General features: G+C 46.2%; 1 protein-coding gene and 1 pseudogene across 1 annotated transcript; one reads left to right on the forward strand and one right to left on the reverse strand.

The window, feature by feature from the left end:
* Window positions 1-11,615: 11,615 nt before the first annotated feature.
* On the reverse strand, window positions 11,616-12,923 carry LOC136515254 (protein ALP1-like; annotated as a pseudogene).
* Window positions 12,924-16,142: 3,219 nt separating this feature from the next.
* On the forward strand, window positions 16,143-19,484 carry LOC136515255 (uncharacterized). The gene is made up of 6 exons (XM_066508903.1): window positions 16,143-16,196; window positions 16,406-16,498; window positions 16,573-16,699; window positions 18,587-18,672; window positions 18,818-18,903; window positions 19,013-19,484. Exons 1-6 carry the CDS (start codon window positions 16,143-16,145, stop codon window positions 19,224-19,226), a joined length of 660 nt encoding a protein of 219 aa, XP_066365000.1. The 3' UTR covers window positions 19,227-19,484.
* The last annotated feature ends 613 nt before the right edge of the window (window positions 19,485-20,097 follow it).

The following is a 20,097-nucleotide window of genomic DNA, read 5'->3' on the forward strand; positions in this document are numbered from 1 at the left end:
GACTTGTTTTTGATTCTGCTGCTGATTCACCTCAGTCTTCTTCTTTCTGGTCTTAGGGGTATCACACGGCCGTTGTTATGGAGGAGCGCTGCACTCGCGAGGTCTCTGACCGAGATACTGTGATTGAAGCGCTCAAGGCGGAGATCGAGCGCCTGGAAGGGGAAAAAGGGGGTCTGTCCAACTCCCTTGCGGCTCTCCGCCTTTCTCTGGCGGAGAAGGAACGAGAAAAGGATGGTTTGAGGGCCGATCTCGCCAAGGCCCAGGATGCAGAAGTTCTATCCGCCGAGCAGGCCCGTAGGGCGAATGAGCTGGCCGAGGGTCTCCGGCGAGAGCTTGCCTCTGAGAAGGAATCCACAACTGCGGTGGGGAGCAGCTATCTTTATCGACGAGGCGTTTGGACTCGGTCAAGGGGGTCCTTGCTGCAACCGTTGGCCACTACCGGGCCACCATCGCCGAGTTCGAAGGCGAAACCTCCACTCCTCCGGAGGAAGACAACATGTACGCCCTCACCTCCTGGCTAAAGCGTCACCTTGCGAAGCTCCTCGGTCTGATCAATGGCTGCACAGACTACGGGGCGCTAGCGGGAGTAGCGAATTATGCCAAGCTTTTGGCGCGTGGCGGGTGTACGCATACCGAAAGTATTCCGGAAGGAGCGTTGCCTGGTCCGGAGGAGCTCGGTGAGACTTCTCTTGGTTTGCGAAAAACCTTGAGAAATTTCATTGGGCACTTTTGGGCTCCATTTGGGAGATATGCTGCCCGGAAGCTGGCGGAGGACAAGAGGGCAAAGGTATTTATAGTCTTTGTAGCCGCCCCCTTTTTTTGTTTTTTGCGAGGCTGCGAAGCCTTTTGTTGCTTGTGCCCCTGATACTTTAGCCTGTGCTACAGGATGCGCATAAAAGTCTTGCGGGCAAGCCTCCGTCAGTTCCGCGCTCGGCGACTGCGGTCGGTACCTCCACCGCTGGTGGCGCTCCTACGAGATCTACGATCGGCGGTGGTGGTGGTCGGAGGCCGCAGGCGCCGTGCCCGCCAACAGTTGATGCAGGCTCCATTCTAGGGACTTCCACTGCGGCCGATGCGCTGGAGGTCTAGGCTCTTTGTAGCACTTAGTTGTTTTGGCGTGTATATTGTAGTCTAGTTGGACTTTTGTGAATAAAGTTTATTTTGTTCTGAATGGTTGTGGGAAATTTTAACCTTGCGCAGGTTCCGAATCGGGAGCCTGCGCAAGATGTTGCACCTTTGACTCTCTACAACGACGGTATTTATGTGAGCGGGGAGCTTTGGGAGTATTGGCGTTCGGCCTTTCCCCGCAGCGTTGCGCGCGATGTGTTTGAGTCAGTTAAGTTTGACATAGACGACGAGTGTGCTGGGTTTACTCGCGCGCTTGCTTGGCGCGGGCCTCCGCCACAATAGTTAGGATTTTATTGTAAGTTTGTGTCCTGTAAGAATGCTACTTGACGTTTGACGAAATACAAAACAGGTTCACTTTCTTGATTGTTTGTGCGGGGGCTTCAGTCAGTTTTTCTAGTTTACATATCTCGTCTAGTCCCGAGTTTGCACACCGTTGTTCTTTGCTTGGGCGAACCTGCGCGATACAGAGGTGTTGGCCAGGACCTTCGCCCCATGTTTTCTCCTTCTCTATGCTTGCTTGATGGCCGGGGCTAAAGTGTTGGGGGTTTCTTGGCCGGTGGAGGCGTACTTGAAGTTCGCCTGGCGAGGCTTTCTGAATCGGTGTTTGATCCGACGGGTGGTTTGGCGCAGCTTGTGCAGACGGCGGAGACTTTAAGTATTTCTTTGGCAGAGTGTTGTAGCTGTCTGGTGGTATGGGTCTCCGACGCTGCACACCCGTGGGACATGGTTGATTTTTGGAGATGGCAGGTTAGGTCTCCGGCGTCAGGGGGATGTTACGAGATTTCGTGCGATATCCCCCCTCTTCCGTAGGCCTTTGCTGTTCATCACCGTGCCGTAGGTCCTATCTCTTTTCCCACTGCCTCCAACTGTCTACTGTTGCCTCCGATTTTACGAGTTTTCGTACAATATCTACGGCCGACTTGGATATCTAAGGAAACCCCTGCCTCCATGGCGTTGCTGTGGCTTTTGCCTGTGCTATGCCTTGTTCCCCCCTTGCGCCCTTGCGCCCTATGCTGACTGAGTTTTTAAGGGCATGGGGGGAATCCGTTTTTATAGTGGGGTGGTGGCTTTTGGGTGTTAACATTTTGGTACTTTGTTAGTTGGAACGTATCTTGGCTTTAATAGCCTGTATCTTGCTTGAATTATTTGTTCCTCTTAAGATCTTTTGAAGTAAAGAGGCCTAGCGCCATAGTGGTCGCAGTGTTTTGTCAGACACTTTCTGTTTTTGCTGTTTTCGATGGCGAAGACCTTCTTCTGGTTCTAGCGCCATAATTTTGTTGCCCCTGATGCTAGGGGTGTTAACATTTCGTAAAGGTCGGAGGCATGTTTTGCCGAGGTTGTTTTTTCCTTGGCACCTGAATTTGTTCAGGTCTTCTTCAAGTGTCGGAGGCCTTTTTGGCCTAGTTTTTTTTTCACCTTGCTGCCTGAATTTGTTCAAGTCTTCGTCAAGGGTCGGAGGCCTTTTTGGCCTAGTTTTTTTTACCTTGCTGCCTGAATTTGTTCAGGTCTTCGTCAAGGGTCGGAGGCCTTTTTGGCCTAGTTTTTTTTCACCTTGCTGCCTGAATTTGTTCAGGTCTTCATCAAGGGTCGGAGGCCTTTTTGGCCTAGTTTTTTTACCTTGATGCCTGAATTTGTTCAGGTCTTCGTCAAGGGTCGGAGGCCTTTTTGGCCCCTCTTTTTTCCGCCTTGATGCCTGACTTTGGACAGGTCTTTGTCAAGGTCTAAGGCCTATTTTGGCTGTTTTTTCTGCCTTGATGCCTGACTTTGGATAGGTCTTTGTCAAGGTCGAAGGCCTGTTTGGCCATAGAGGTTGTTTTAAATTGCCCATGCCTGTGGCTGGCGCTTTGAAAGGACCTGTGCTTTTTGTTCACCGAATATTGCAGCGCCAGAGCTAGCCGCTTTCGGTTTTGGGTTTTTCAAGCGTTCTTTTGGGGAATTACCTCTTTATACTTGTAGAGGATTTTTACATTGAGCCTGCCTCATTAAAAACCTCACCTCTGCTTGGAGTTCCCTATGAGGAAAAGAGTGCAGGCTCTTTTACATTTTTTTGATTGAAGTAAGTAAAAAAACTAAAAGGTAAATGAACGGAGGGGCCTCCGCTTATTATTTGCGGAGGTTGCCCTTTGGTACATTGCCTAGATGTAGTATCTACGGAGGCTGTCAATATTCTAGGTGTGGGTTGTTGTGACACCTTCGCTGTCGGACAAGTGGAAAGAGCCAGATCGGCCTGCTGCTGTTGCTGTGTATGGGCCTTCCCATTTCGGTTGCAACTTGCCGATAAGTTGTGCGTTGGGTTTTCTTCTGAGTACGAGGTCTCCGTGTTTTATGTCTTTCCTTACCACCTAGGAGTCTCTCTACTTTTTGGTTTGGGACTGATATTTTGCAATGTTTTTGACTGCTTCCAGTCTTGTTGCTTCTATTGTTTCTTTTGCATATTCTTCATCTTGCAACATCAACTGACTCATTGTGCGGGGGCTTTCATGCTTGATTTCTTCTAGCATCATGGCCTCTTCTCCATAAAGCAGTTTAAATGGTGTGAATCCTGTTGTTCTTGAGACGGATGTATTGTGTGACCAAATCACTCTGGGTAATTCATCTACCCATTTTCCTTTGCGTAGGCCCAGCAATGTTTTTGATATTGCTGAAAACACTATTCTGTTTGCTCTTTCCACAGCACCATTGGACTCTGGTGGTATACTGAGGCGAAGGCTAGTTTTGTCCCAATGTTTTTGCAGAATTCTTTGAAGTTCTCTGAGTCAAATTGTTTTCCATTGTCTACTATCAGAATCCTCGGTATACCAAATCTGCAAATGATGTTTTGCTAGAAGAATTTTCGGATGGTTTCTGAGGTTATCTTCGCCAGCGGCTTTGCTTCTATCTATCTTGTAAAATATTCTACTGCCACTACTGTGAATCTGTTTCCTCCTTGGGATGGTGGTAATGGTCCGACCAGGTCCATAGCCCATCTTTGTAGCGGCCATGTCGGAGGTATAAGCTGGGTCTCCGACGATGGTTTTGACTGCCCTGGAGAGAATGTTTGGCATGCTTGGCATGTTCTGACTATCTACTCTGCGTCTTGTATGTGTGTTGGCCAATAGAAGCCTTGCCTTATTGCCTTTGCTGATAATGCTCTAGAGCCAATGTGCGACCCACAAATTCCTGAGTGTATTTCTTGAAGCAACTCTATGCCTTCGCTCTACGATATGCATTTGAGGAGAGGCTGGACTACTCCTTTCTTGTATAGTACACCATCTATGATTGTGTAATTTCTTGCCCTGGCATGTATTCTTGCTGCTTTTGCTTCATCTTCTTCGGCGGTTTTGCCTTTTAAGAATTCTGTTATCGCCTTTCTCCAATCCTCATTTTGCATGTATAGTATGGGCTTAGGTGTCTTAGGTGTCTCTGCAGTAGCTAGAGACTTTAGGATCTAGTAAAAAGTGTTTGGTGGCAGTGGTAGGTTGTTTGCCACCGCTTTAGCTAGTTCATCTGCCTCTGCGTTTTCTGATCTTGGGATGTGCTTTAGGGTGAACCCTTCAAATCTCCGTTCCAAATTTCTAACGATGGCTAGGTATTTGATGAGTTCTAGCTCTCTTGCTGTGTATTCTTTCTCTACTTGGCCAGTAACCACTTGAGAATCTATTTTGACTGTCAATGTTTTGGCCCCTAGGGCCTTTGCTTTACTAAGTGCTAGGATCTGGCCTTCATATTCTGCTATGTTGTTTGTTGATTTGAACTCTAGCCTTGCTGCGTATTTCAGTCTGACGCTGGAGGGTGCCGTTAGGATGGCGGAGGCTCCTGCTCCGGCTTGGCCCTAGGCTCCATCTGTGAATGCTATCCAGCCTTGAGTGGTTGGTTGTACTTTGGGTGCTGTCGGAGGTGTCCAATCTGCTACAAAATCGGCTAGTGCTTGTGATTTGATTGCTGTTGTGGGGACATAAGAGATACCAAACTGTGATAGCTCTATAGCCCATTTGCCTATTCTGCCGGAGGCTTCTTTGTTTCTGAGCAAGTCTTGCTGTGGCGGCGATGTTGGAACTGAGATTTCGTGGGCTTGGAAATAGTGCTTTAGCTTTCTTGATGCTGTCAGTACTGCGTATGCAATTTTTTCTACCTCAGTGTAGTTTAGCTTGGCCCCGAACAATGCTTCTGAGATGAAATAAACTGGCTTTTGAGTTTTGCCTGATTCCTTTTCTTGCTCGTGGACTAAGACTACGCTGACTGCATGGTCGAAGGCCGCCATATATAGCAATAGGTGGCTATCTGATTTTGGGACAGAGACTACTAGTGAGTTTACCAGGTGCTCTTTCAAGTTATGAAATGCCTCCGACTGCTTGGACCCCCACTCAAAGTTGTCTCCGCCCCTTAGGGCTTGGAAGAAGGGTAGGCTGTGTTCTGCTACCTTTGAGATGAATCTGTTGAGCGCTGCTATTCTTCCTGTCAGCTTTTGCACTTCTTTCTTCTTTTTGGGTTCTGCCATTGTCATTATTGCTCTGGTTTTGTCTGGGTTCGCTTTGATGCCTTCGCTACTTATGATGTATCTGAGCATCTTCCCTTTTGTAACTCCAAATATACATTTCTCTAGGTTGAGGCGGAGGCCAGCTGCCCTTAGGTTGGCGAAGGTCTCTTGTAAGTCAGAGACATGATCATCCTTGTTCTTGCTCATGACCACTATGTCGTCGACGTAGGCTATGATGTTTCTATCTAGCTGTGAGCCCAAAACCTCCTTTGTCATTCTAGCAAAGGTTGCTCTGGCATTTTTGAGGCCCTCCGGCATTCTGGTGTAGCAGTATGTCCCGAATGGAGTGGTGAAACTTGTTTTGTCTTTGTCTTCTTTTTTCATCTAGATTTGGTGATACCCAGAGAAACAGTCGAGGAGAGAAAACCTCTGGCATCTGGCTGCCTTGTCGACGGAGGCATCTATTCTTGGCAATGGGAAAGGGTCTTTTTTACAAGCTTTGTTCAGATCTGTGAAATCTATGCATATTCTCATTTTGCCATTCTTCTTTGGTACCAGTACTACGTTTACGAGCCATTCTGAATACTTGACTTCCCTAATGACTTTTGCATCTAGCAATCTTTGTACCTCTGCCTTTGCTGCCAGGATTCTATCCTCTGACATTTTTCTCTGCTTCTGCTTTTTTGGCCTCATGTTTTCATTGATATCCAGTTCGTGCTGTATGATGTCCCTGCTGACTCCCTGGAGGTCGGAGGCTGACCAGGCGAAGATGTCTTTGTTTTTTACTAGAGTTTCCATGAGCTCTTGCTCCTCTGCTTTACTCAATTCTGAGCTGATTGTTACTTTTCTGTCTAGTAACTCCTTTTCTAGAGGGATCGGCTTTGTTTCTTCTTGATCTGCCATATCTATTTTTCCTCTAGGCATATCCGGAGGCTCTAGTTCTTTGTTTGCCAACTCGACTGCATTGATGTTTCTTTGGGCTCTGTAGATTGCCTTTTCTATGTTTCTTGCTTCTTTCTGGCTGCCTCGCACTGTGATAATACCATGAAGTGCTGGTATTTTCATGCACAGGTAGGCCATATGTAGGGCTGCGTTGAATTTGGTTGTGAATCCTCTGCCCAAGATGTCATTGTATGGGTAATACAGATCGACGACGTCGAAGGTTATGTATTCGGTTCTAGCATTTGCTTGGGTTCCAAACGACACTGGTAGTGATATCTTTCCTAGTGCTTGTATTTGCTTGCCTCCGAATCCTATCAAAGGGGATTCGGAGGGCTGTAGTTGATTCCTGCTGAGCTTCATTTGGTCAAAGGTATTTGCAAAGATAATGTCTGCTGAGCTGCCAGTGTCAATCAACACTCTGCTTATCTCCCATGCTGCTATGTTTGTTTTGATCACCATTGCGTTAGTGTGAGGGTAGCTTTCTAGCTGGAGATCTTCTTCTGTGAAGGTGATTGGGACTTTGGACCAATCTGTGTATTTTGCTGGGCCCTGGACTGCTACATTGTTTATCAGGTGGAGGTGATTCTTTTTCTGCTTTTTCGTTTGAAACTCCATTGATGATCGTCCGGCTATTGGCAGTATCATGCCTATTGTTGGCAGTGCTCCATGAGGGTTGACTTGGTTTTCTGGGTTTGGCTCATTTTTTGGTGTTGGGGGTTAGTTGTGAGGTGGTGGCGGAGGTAGTTGTTGCATTTGCTGCTGTTGCGACGGATACTCGAACCTGCTTTGGTTTTGTGGCGGTTGGTTTGTTTCGAGGTAGGTTATGTGGGGAGTTTTTGGGTTTATGTAGGTCAGGCTTGCCTCCGACCTATAGTTGCCTCCCGAAGGCTGCTGCGAGAGCGCTGACCGCCATGCTGGTAGGAATTCTAGGTAATAGGCGAAGGCCAGTGTGGAGGGGTGTATTTGGTTTGCGTTTAGCGTTGGGTACATCGGGCAGTACTGCTGGTGGCCAGTTGTGTAGGTGTCGTTGACCTCTCTTGCATTCTGCTGTGCTAGAGGTTGGGCGGTCTGCTTGTTCTTCATTCTTTCCTATGTCTCCTTTGTCTCCGGACAATCTTTGGTGCTGTGCCCTACGCTTTCGCCGTGAAAAATGCAATATGGCCTACGTTGTTTCTGGTTGTGGTTTTTGTTCTAGTTTTTGCCTTGGTAACCTTGCCTACCTTGGTTCCTGGTCTGGGTCTCCGGCCCTACTGGCCCTGCTAGTTGCCCTTGTTCGGGGTGAGGCTGACCCTCGATGCTGAGCACCTGCCCCTGGCCTGGTTTCTGATTTGATGCGTTCTGGTTCGCATAGCTCTTCTGTGAGTTTTTGCTGTTGTTTTGCTGTCTGTTTTGACCCTGCTCCTCCAACCTTTTCTGAAGGTCATTGTTTGATCTGCAGTACTTCTCGAACTCGTCGTATAACTACTGTATGGAAGTTGGTTTCTTTTTTGCTAGGTGTGCCACGAACGGCCCGATTCGGAGCCCTTTGATCGCTGCTTCAATGGCGATCTCTTCTAGGACGTCTGGTGCCTTTGCCTTTAGTTGCACGAATTTCTGAAAGTAGTCATGTAGTGTCTCTCCCTGCATTTGTTTGCACTGGAACAGATCTGTGGATGTCAGCGACTGTGCTGCTAGCCCCTTGAAGTTTGCCAATATCTTGTTCCAGAGATTTTCCCAAGAATAGACCGTGCTTGGTTTGAGCATGGAATACCAAGCCAACGCGTCACCTTCTACAGCAATAACAAATGACTTTGCTAGGACGGCGTCATCTCCACCGGTGGAGCCTACTGCTACCTCGTAACTCATAATGAACTGATGGGGGTCTGTCTTTTCGTTGAACTTTGGTAGTGTGATTGGCTTGTATGCCGTTGGCCATGGCGATTGTTGTATGCCTTCAGAGAGTGGGGACTTGGGGTCGATAGGCCTTCGCATCGCCTGAGGTGGCATCGTGGTTGGGCTGATCATTGGCGGAGGCATGGTTGCGGTTGGTGTTGCTACGAAGGCTAGGATCGTGGAGGTTGACGCTGGTACTGCATGCTGCATACTTAGCATCTCAGCATGTAGGACTGCCAACTGCTGCCTTATTTCTGCTGCTTGTGATGACGCTTGAGTAGCTTGCTGATTAGCTGCGAATGCTGCTGCCATTCTGTCCCTCTCTTGTTGCGCTCTTTACAACTGTGCTTGCAGCTGTTGCAGTTCTTGCTCTATTGTTGTACCTAAGTTTGGTTGGGCCTTCGGATCTTGGATCTCTAGATGTTGGGGTTCCGGTTGTTGACCCTGGGCATCTGCTCTAGTGCTATCCTCCGCTGGCGAGGTTGCGTAGGTGCTACGAGTGGTGCGCCTAGACCTTCCTCTCTGACCCATGGTCGTTGCTGATCTGGTGGTGGTTTTTCTTTTCCCTGCCATCGTTGGTTTGTCTTGGCCAAACCACGGTGGACGCCAATGTTGAAACTAGTGGTTTCGGACAGTGCGGGGGAGACAGAGGCCTCCGCCCGCTAGGCATTGCCCTTGGGCGGAGGCTCGGGATAGGCACGACAGGTGAGCGTGTGGGAAGCTGGCACGAAAAAGCTAGGGTTTCATTAATTCATTCACCATCCATCGGTACGGTTACAAGTGTTCTCTATTTATAGGGCTCAACTACTTCCTGACATAATTTATTACAATACCCCTCAACTGCTACAGTATATTCCTGGAATATTCCACCACTAGTCTCTTGTTTGCGGAGCAATCCTGCCACACCGTCTTCAAGTAACGGGCCTCCATAAGCGGCTGGCCCACCATGTCTCGGTCTTCGGCCCAAAGGCCTGGGTTCCCGATGCTGGCCTCCGTCTTCAGGGGCGCGCCGTCGCCTTGGCGGGTCTCCGCCGGTCCAGTCGGAGACATCATCCGTATGTCTCCGCCCGGCCGCGCGGGGGCCATGGTTCCCGACGCTGGCCTCCGTCTTTGGGGGTGTGCCGTTGCCTTGGCGGGTCTCCACCGGTCCAGTCGGAGACATCAACCGTAGGTCTCCGCCCGGTCGCGCGGGGGCCATGCTGGCGCGCTCGCGCAGACCACGGGCGCCTGCGCTTGAGTACCTACACACACTTAGGCAAGATTGTTTGTTTAATTAGTTCAGAGGTTAGGCGGCCTCAGTCCTCATCGCCGGAGACGCCCGTGAGCCGAAGCGAGGCGGCGTCCGCCTGAGCATAGGTCGGAGATGTTGTGCCTGGCCTGGGCGGAATTCGCGACAAGCTCGCTGAGCCTCGTGCAGTGCCCTACGAGCATAGCCAGGAAAGTTCCTTTAGTCAGCGCCAGGTCTCCGCCCTAAGACGGTCGAAGATGCCTTGGCGACACATCGCTGTCGGAGGCCTTCGCCAACCGCCGAAGCCGTGTTACAACAATAGGCTCTGTTCGTTTCTTTTATAATCCGTACTTTTCAGCTTGTTTTTCAGTCAGAATAGTATTTCGGTTTGTTTTTTCAGCGAAGCGAACGGAGCCTACGGCCCATCCATGATGAGTGGTTGTCAAGAGATGACCGAACTTTGATTTAGAGGGTGTTTGGATTCAGGGACTAAAGTTTAGGAGGTGTCACACGGGAGTGTCGCATGGGATGTTAGGATACTAATAAAAAATAAATTATAGAATCCGTCGGTAATCCACGAGACGAATTTATTAAGCCTAATTAATCCGTTATCAGCACATGTATACCGTAACACCACATTGTTAAATCATGAACTAATTAGGCTTAAAAAACCGTCTCGCAAAACAGTCTCAAGCTGTGTATTTAGTTTCGCAAATAGTCTATACTCCCACTGTCTCATAATTCTTGACGTTCTAGGACTCAAAACTTGTCAAGAATACTTAACATTATCAGCCTGTTCGCTGGTTGGTTTCTAAGCTGATAAATTCGATAGGTACTGGTTTGCTGGGAGAAGAAAACACTGTGTTACTAGGCTGATAAGCCAACAATGTATATAGCTCCTATTCTATGTCAATCAGACATCAATCATCTGTCATCATGTCACTTTCCGTCCACTGGTAGCCTAGATGCTAATAGAAAATTGATAAAAAAATCCCGCATTGGATGGTGAAGCTCTGAAGGAGCGCTGGTAGAGCAAGGAGAGCAATTAATGCGCACGTCATTTCAAATTCCCAGCGGCTGTCATGATTACTTTGTAGGGATATAAGAGCAAGCTCAATGTATATGGACCAACCGGTCCGTATAGATGGGTCCCACGACAGAGGTCTATAGTTAAGTTGGAGGTCACAATGTATCTGGACCGGCTGTCCATAAGGCTAGGTCCCACAGCCAGTAAAATATCCCACACCCCCAACTTCCCCCATCTGTTCGCGCGACGGAGAAGTCCGGGGCGATGCAGCTCCGTATCCCCTATCTCCACCGCCGTCTTCTCCGCCACCAATCTCCTTCCTCGCACTGAATCCGACCATGGCCTTCCCCTTCCACCTCAGATCTCCAACTTACGTGCTCAGATCGGGCGTCAACCAACTCAGATCGGGCGTTTCTTGCAGGGGCACGGACGGCCAGGGCGGCGACCTAGGGAGCCGCATGGACGGCCGACGCGGCAACCTGGCATCCTCGCAGGCCACCGACTGCCTGCACCCGCGTGAACGCTTGGCACGGCGACCTGGCGTGCACCGTCCGGTGGCACCCGTGTGCACACTCGGCTCGTAGATCTCGCTAGGCACTGGCCGGGACGTCGGCGCGTGCACAGACTCCCGAGCTGGGGCATGCGGATGGCAGGGGAGCAGGACTCACGGGGCACCGACCCGTTCCTCATCTCAGCAGCAGGTATAATCATTTCCTACCTCCGATCCGTGCATAGTAATAGCAGCTGCTTTAGCTTTTATATAGTTGTAAAAATGAGAGTTGGAGTTTGTAGCGTAACTAGCCTAACGAGGTTGAGTTCGTAACCTCCGATCCGTGCATAGTACTACTTCTTTTTGCAAAGTATGAATGAACAATGAAATAAAAGTACAATTGCCTTATTTCAGATACGAGTACAAATAAATTTAAGAAAACACACGGTCCTAAAATTACATGGATGAGACTCTACTCTTGGTCGGGTGCATGCTGTTGTGTACTAAATTTTTGCCAAATGTGCTCTATCAAATCTTCCTTGAGACGAACGTGAGTTGATCGATTGCGAATTTCATTGTCTTTGTCTAGTATATCTGTGAATCCATAGATTGGTCCATGTGCAAGCCCGGTTAAATTTGGAGAAGATTGCGCTTGCTCATATGTGTTATCATCTGGTATGTCATAGATGCCTCTCTCATCCTCTATTATCATGTTGTGCAATATAACACATGCATACATAATATTGGCGAGTTCTTCCCGTTCCCAAAGTCTTGCTGGGTGACGTATGATAGCCCAACGCTTTTGCAACACCCCGAAAGCTCGTTCCACAGCTTTTCTTTCTCCTTCTTGATAGCTTGCAAACAATTTATGCTTAGGACTTAGTGGTCGGTTGATTGTCTTGACAAATGTGGCCCATTCTGGATAGATGCCGTCAGCTAGATAGTAACCCATGTTGTATTGTGACCCATTAACAGTGTACTGAACCTTAGGTGCTTTGCCTTGTAGTTGTTCTGTGAATAACGGTGACTGGTCAAGCACATTAATGTCATTGTTCGAACCAGAAGCTCCAAAGAATGCATGCCAAATCCATAGGTCATAAGACGCGACAACCTCTAGCATTATGGTAGGTACCTTATAATCACCTCGAGTGAATTGCCCTTTCTAAGCAACAGGGCAATTCTGCCACTCCCAATGCATACAATCAAGACTACCCAACATCCTAGGGAAACCACGCTGGTCTGCTACTTGCAGTAAGCGTTGGATGTCTTCACTAGTAGGTTTGCGTAGATATTGTGCACCGAATAAGCTTCTAACACCATGAACAAAATGAATCAAACACTCCATTGTTGTACTCTCGGCAACCCCAAATGTTTCATCCATAAGATCTGCTGGTGAACCATATGCCAACATTCTAATGGCAGCAGTACATTTCTGTAATGGTGATAGACCCACTTTGCTAAATGCATCTCGGCGTAGACGAAAATATGGAGACCAAACACCTAGAGCTTCAACTATGCGCATAAATAAATGCTTCCTCATGCGAAATCTTCTACGAAACTGATTATCTGTGTACAAGGGAGTATCTAAAAAATATTTACCAACTAGTCTATTGTGATCACCTTCATGATTTCTGTTGATGTACCTCCTTGTATAACCCCCACATCGAATAGAGGACCTAGCTGATTCTGCTTCAATCTCAGCTTCAATCTCCTGCTCAAGCTCAGCCTCAATTTGTGCTTCAAGCTCAGACTCAATAGAATCATCTGAGTCAGTTGACATTTTTTCTAGTGAATGAGGAAGTGGTGTCTTGTGTGAATCAGGCAGTGGTTATGGACTGGTGTCTAGTGAACGAGGGAGTGGTGTGGTGGTCATATTTGTAGCTGTTGTCCACTTGTATGCAACAGCTATATTTTTTGTCTTTTTCTCAACAGCCATCTGTTGCTTCTGGCATGACCTAAACAGCTATATTTTTGTTTGTCTTTTCTCAACAACTATATTTTTGTTTGTCTTTTCTCAACAGCTATATTTTGCTTTTGTCCATACCTCAACAGCCATCTGCTGGTTTCATTAATAGTGGGGTACAGCCATATTAAGCTTACAAATACACTGCCAGTACTAAGAAAAATAACAATTACACTAAATATTGGTGGTACAACCATGCTACCTAATACATAAAAACTAATTAACTTGAAAACAACAATTACACTAAATATTAGGGATACATGCATCTCTTGCTGCCTTTCTACTCCTCAGCCAAGTCTTTTGCTATCTGGTCCATTATGTTGTCATGCCTTTTTTTCTTTTTCATTGAAGTTTGAGGTATCTATTGCCAACAGTTTTAAATATGTCTTATACTTTTTATCTCTTGTAGTTTTTGCTTTCATTGACATAGCTTCATGATACATAACCATATTCTGACTTGGTTGGTTGCTCAAAGGAGATGGTGCTGCAGATTTTCCTGTCCCTTTCAGCCTTGCCTTCGCTTTCTTCTGCCCCTCAGGACGTACCTCTCTACTCATGGTTTCCCCCTCTGTGTCTTGGTTGGATGAAGAAGTGTACGCTCCTGAGTTAGATGGCTTGGTCCTTTTTGTTGTCCTCTCCTCTTGGATGATTCTACGCCATTTGGGCATCTCCTTGGCCACTTTCCACAAGTACTCATATATGAAAGACCTACCCTTGTTGCCTCCCTTGAACATCTCATGAGCTGTTTTTAGGACCATGTCATCAGATTGCCCACTGCTGCGTGCACTCATAGCTCGAGCATAAGCCCCACTGAACTTTGTGATATCCCTCTTGGCATCACCCTAGTGTGTCTTCAATTGTTTGACTGACCTCTTGTGGCTATTTTTTGGCGAGTTGTCGTTGAACTCAGTAGCTACAGCTTTCCAATAGTACTCACATTTCCTGTCGATGCCGATTACGGGATTAGTGGAGTGATGTGTCCACGAATTGAAAAGCCGCTCATTTTCTTCTTCACTCCAATTGATGCGTTGACGCCTCTTTGGTTCTTCTTCTACACTGCTATCACTTAAATCTTCAATGTTGATTGATTACTTCTCTTGTTGTGCAGAGCATCGAGAACTAGACTCGGATCCATGGGAAGAAGTGTTTGTTGTAGCTCCACCTAAATGGCCAAATTGAAGAACTGGTGGAGGCCTATTGGCTGCAGGTGCACCCAAACTTTCATGGAGATGAAATCCTTAAAAGCTAGGTGGAGGAGCTTGTAGCCAACTCCCTTATTGTTGAACACCTTGAAATCTGGGAGGAGAATGGCCATATGGTGGGTGGATTCCTGAAGGACCAAAAGGATTGAAGTTCTGCAGAAAATTGGATGTTCCAAAGGGAAACTGGGATTGGGGTGTAGGTGGTGAGATTTGGCCACTGCTCTCTGAGTATTGGGTTGGAGAGCCTTGATTCAGGAGGCTAGAAAAGTTTCTGGGCAAGGGTTCCATTGTTGTGTTCTAGAGTTGAAAATCTCAGGCTCAGGTGTGAAGAATGCAGCATGAAGCTTCAGTTTTGTATGCAGAGAGGGCTTCAGCAAAGAAGGCATGTACAGGAAGGAGGAGGCCAACGCCCAACGCCCAACGGCTACCTTCGGAAGGCCAACGGCTCTTTCTTGTTTATTGTTGTGTGTCAGATATATAGTGTACAAACCGTTTTTTATTGTCTTCTGGGCTGCCCATAGTGTTATGGGTGGCTTTTACCTATGGACTGCTTATGGACTAGTTCTACAATGTACCAGCTATCTGATAGTAAATATTTAATTTTCTATGGATTAGTTTTGCCAACATTGGTTGCTCTAAGCGTCTTTTAGCTTACCGTTTCGGATCCCAGAACGTTAATAATTATGAGACAGACGGAGTAATACTCCGTACATATCTCTGGCCACCGCTCCAGCGCTCCTGTATTTAATAATTACGGATGCAGCAGGCCTCGCTCTCGTAGGTAGCTTATAATTTTCATAAGTCAGGGGAGTTATTAACTCATGTGATTGAAAATCAGTGAGTTATAAGTCGTCGTAGATGATTTATAAACTTATTAAAGGTGTAGGCCCTACGGAGAAAAGGGTGATTTATAAGTTTTAAGTAGGGGTGAACCAACTTAAAACTTATAAGCAGGGGTGACTTATAAGTTGGTGGTGTTTAACAAAATAAGTTACTTATTTCACTTTTTAACTTATAAGCAGGTGACTTATTTAAAACCAAATAGGCCCTTAATTCCACGTGTTACGCTACGTTCAGACACACATCATTTGTTGCTGCCGCCTGCACCAGATACCGCGCAGCTGCAGGTAGCAGGACCAGCTGTACATCTATTGTTACCTGTACCTGGGAAACATACAATCAGCGGCGGATCCAGAAACACATCATTTGTTGCTGCCGCCTGCACCGGATACCGCGCAGCTGCAGGTAGCAGGACCAGCTGTTCATGTATTATTATTGTAAATAAATACACATATATGACGTATGATGGTGATGATAATGACAACGTGCGTATAGTACATACTATTATCTGTACCTGGAAAGGAAAAGTTTTAGGGAGCTGAACAAAAGTGTGTAAGCAACATACCTCCGACTGCTGCTTGATCTTAAGTCTTAGCCCCACCTACACGATAGAACTTTGCCTAAAAATTCAGGAGACTCCAGGGCTCCGGTATCGGTAGGGGGCTCGAGCTCCCCGCCCCACCGTTGAATCCGCTGCTGCATACAATAACTTACTAACAGTGTATGCATGCAATTCAAAGATGATGCATGATGCAATGTCGGCAGTCGGCATGGCCCGAATTTTTTATTTTTAGCCTTTTTTTTTAAAAAATATTCATAAATAGACCTCTGGTGGTTTGATTTTCGTTTATGGACCCTCAACCTGTTCGCTTGCTCGTAAACGATCGTAAATTTCCAGTCAGGAACAGTGTTTTTCTCTCACATCAAACCAGCCAGCAGTAAATAATCCACGATCGTTTACGGCCTCCCGAACAGGCTGCCTGACCTCGACGCCATGGCATTTGGCGCCGAGGAAACACGTCTTGGCGCCATGGCCAATGGCGCCGAGGTCTTGGCGAGGCGTCGGACGTGGCGGTGACCTAGCGCCGACGTGGACAATGCCTCGGCGCCGTAGATCTTGGCGCCGAGCTGTTACCCTATAGATCTTGGCAATGCAATGCAGCGATTTTAATTTCTACTAGGCTGAACCCTGATTTACTGGCATTTTACCCTTCTTGATTCCTCGATCTCCTTCCCCGTCTGTATGTGAAATTGCAGTGCTGGCTACCAACTGAAGACTGTACGTGCACAAATATTGTTCCTTGCAATCTTTGGAAGGGGATGAAATTTTGGCTATACATGCACCCAAAGGTCTGTCCATAGAGGGTTGTGTAGTACTCTCTTATGTTTCCTCCTATTATGTGTAACCATATCTCTTTCTGCAGGATTTTTTGCACCAAAATAACACAGGAAAGTTACTCTGGCAAGTACTTGGCATCCAAGCTGCACAGTTATGCCTCTTTGGTATTCAAGAGCATGAAGATATCATGTGGGATGCATTTCAGAGTTCAGGTGCTTGGAACCATCCTTGATTTCTCAAACATATAAATTGTTGAATGATATTGTTTTAAGAGCTTGCTAGACTTTGATTTAGTTATTTTTCTGTTTGGTAGTTTAGATTAGCTTTCACTTGCTGCGATTGATCCTCTCAAGAGTTGTAAATTTCTTGTTTGATGAGCAAAGCATACTTTGTCAACTAAACTCACCTAGTATATTGAATCCTATTTAGGAAAGAGGCACGTAATAATGCTTTTAGATCTGTGATTTTGCTGGTTATGCTGTCATTGCTTAATGACTTAAAGGATATGGAAACAATGCAAATAAGAGTCATGCTAATAATTTGATTACCAAAAGTTGGGCACGTGCTAGCTTAACCCACAGCTTTAAGTAGCGGCGTTGATAACTTTGATAGTCTCCATTATCATTGGTCATAGGTCTATGTGACATCCGGCCCACTTTGGAATTTGGACCATATAGGCCCATGTGTATATGTTGATGTGAGATTGTGGGGATCAAGTCCCACCTTGGTTTTTGAGTATGGGTTAGACCAACATATAAGGCCTCTAGATTGGGAGGGGGGTTTGTTGGATCTATCGCTCTGCCTCTCCTCGCGTTACTGGGTGAGGATAGTTGTTTGGTACAGGAAAAGACCATTGCTTTGCTGAGCAATCTCGCCTGTCATGGCAAGGTTTTCCCTGCCAGTGCAGGAGAGCCAAATCAGCAATCTCGGGAAAGGTCACGCGACGTTGGTTCTTGTTTCCTTCTCCCTCTAGTCAATCGAGAAGATGACCTCGGAATCGTCACCTGCAGCTGATTTGTAACATCTCTACAACGAAAACATATGGATTGTCAACATCTACCCGGCAGGACCAAAACACTCATGCGATCCATGACTATCCGGCATAAAAAAATCTCCTTGCAATCCATGACTACCCAACGCAGAAAAGGAAATTCCCCCAACCCCTGCATGGCTGCTCTGCCCGGCTCTATCCCGCACTCCTCCCTCACATGTTCCTTCGGGTCTTTCCATGCATGGATGCATGCACGTGCACCCCGCTCAAACATGCAGCCGTTGTATTCTTATCTTTTTGACAAATCCAGAAAGCACAGATCACGAAAAAAATCAACAATAAGGGAAATGTTAACGTCCACCGGCAGGACGTTGTTGTGCCCGATTGCGTGCACCCCAGCACTCCAAGATCTACGGTATTTTTTCCTTTCAAGGAAAATCGGACAAATCACAGCAAAAAAACAACAATCAAATCCCGATGCCATCTATGTGCATCCCTATCCACAACCACGCCTCCGGTTAGCTATCACAAATCACAAACGAAGAGGGATTAGTCAAAGAATTTAGGTTATGCTTTACTTCGACAAATAATAGAAAGCGAGTACCCCATTTTTTCTGCTCATCAAACTTATTGAATAGAATCAAATAGAAAGGCCATCAAAGCTTTTGAATTTTAGAATGAATCTAAGGTATTCGATTTTATTAGGTTTTATTTACTGCCAAGAAGACTGAAAAGATGTATGATTATTTATTGCATAAGCAAATAAAATTTCCTTTGTATGATAATCTTTTAGAATACATGTTTTATATTATATTATATACAACTAAAACATATGGATTGTCAACATCTACCCGGTAGGACCAAAACACTCATGCGATCCATGACTATCTCTACAACTAAAACATACGGCTTGTCAGCATCTACCCGGCAGGACCAAAACACTCATGCGATCCATGCCTATCCGGCATAAAAAACATCTCAATCAATTTATGTTGCACCCGTTGCAACGCACGGGCACTCATCTAGTGATATATAATAATGTATGGACTAATTTGGAATATTCAACATATTTTAAATGAACGTGTCACTTGTATTACCTCTTTCACAGTGGGTTGTCATGTTTATGAGAAATGGAGATTGGGGCCTGTAACTGTCCATATTTACAGACATTCAGGATTCTATGGTTCTGTTAATGTAGTTTTCACATTGAAATTCTGTGCATTGTTTGTTCTTTTCTGTTTGCATGTGCTCCTTTCTATTTTGATCACTGTGAACTGTTCTATTGATGCATTGTATGCTTGACCTGGTCCTAACAGCTTGAAACTGTTATCTTGTACAGGAGATATGGACTGCAATATGGGGAGATGAAGATATACCTTGTATCGCACTATCTACACTTGTTGCCTCAGTGATGCATAAACTACGGTGAGCTAAAAGCTTTATTTGTTCTTATCGTCTCCTTCATTTGTCATAACCTTTTCCCCCTTTTCAAATGCTTATTTGTGGATACTATGTTCCTTCATAAACTGAACAGACCGCAGCCTGCGTGGGATCGTACCTGCACTGCGGCAGCTGCAGCTGGCCTCCTCTGGGAGTTGAACTTGCGGCCTGAGCTCAGCGCATTTGAGTTGGAAAAGCAAGCTGAGGCAGTGGAGTGCTCGTTGGATATCTTGCTGGATGCTCTCGCTGCAAGGCGGGTTCGTCTGGGCCGATCAATCACTCGAAAACAGAGACATAATAGAAATTAACTGCATATAGGGAAACAAACTCACAGTAGCAGGGAAGCATGGTATGCCCTTCAAGTGGAAGGCTGATTTTCATTCTTTTTGTAGAACTTCGGAGCTGATCAGCTTGTCAAAGAGTTTTTCCTTTCTTTTTAGGTCACTAAATCTTCAGTTCAGTGCTGTAGATTTTTTTTTAATGGTCACTGACGTGAGCTGTTACTGCTAATGTTGAAGAAAAATTTTGGATTCTCACAAAAGTGGTTCAATACCCTTTTTGATTTAGCTCTCGGTTTTGACAATTTTTGGCCCATTCTCTGTCATATGAAGGTGAGCCCAAGCAAGCGAGCGAACCATAAGAGTATTCACAACTACAAACATAAAGATGTTGAGTTATAAACTCTGAAATGTATCAAATATACAAGGGGACGCATATTGTAGTACTAGCAGAATGCAAGTAAACCGTCAAGAGGTACAGACACTAGTACAGAGACGGGCTTTACTCCCGGTGGGGAACCCCCTCTAGTCCCGGTTCCCCACCCGGGAGCAAGCATCCGGGACTAAAGGGGGGGTCCTTTAGTCCCGGGTCAGGAACCGGGACTAAAGGAGGACCTTTAGTTCCGGTGGGTAACACCAACCGGGACTAAAGGTGCCTCCTGACATGCCACGATGGCCGACACCTTTAGTCCCGGTTGGTAATACGAACCGGGACTAAAGGTTTTTTTCTTTTTTCTTTTCTTTTCATTTTTTTGTTTTCTTTTCAAAATAGGTTTTCGAAGTCGTATTGTACGCTGCTAATTATACATTTATACGCGCATATAGTATGTTTCGGTTCAAGCACAATGAACGTATTAAATCACACAATTCAAGCATAGAAATATATATATATATATATATA

This window comes from Miscanthus floridulus, chromosome 17 (genome assembly GCF_019320115.1).
Source record: "Miscanthus floridulus cultivar M001 chromosome 17, ASM1932011v1, whole genome shotgun sequence".
Classification (NCBI taxonomy): Eukaryota; Viridiplantae; Streptophyta; class Magnoliopsida; order Poales; family Poaceae; genus Miscanthus; species Miscanthus floridulus.

Bases quoted from the DNA above. Each gene is read 5' to 3' on its own strand.
- LOC136515255 (XM_066508903.1), top strand. From the start codon at position 16,143: ATGGCATTTGGCGCCGAGGAAACACGTCTTGGCGCCATGGCCAATGGC. The intron at 18,673-18,817 runs GTAGTTTTCACA...TATCTTGTACAG, and splicing joins GATTCTATGGTTCTGTTAAT to GAGATATGGACTGCAATATG. The intron at 18,904-19,012 runs GTGAGCTAAAAG...TAAACTGAACAG, and splicing joins TCAGTGATGCATAAACTACG to ACCGCAGCCTGCGTGGGATC.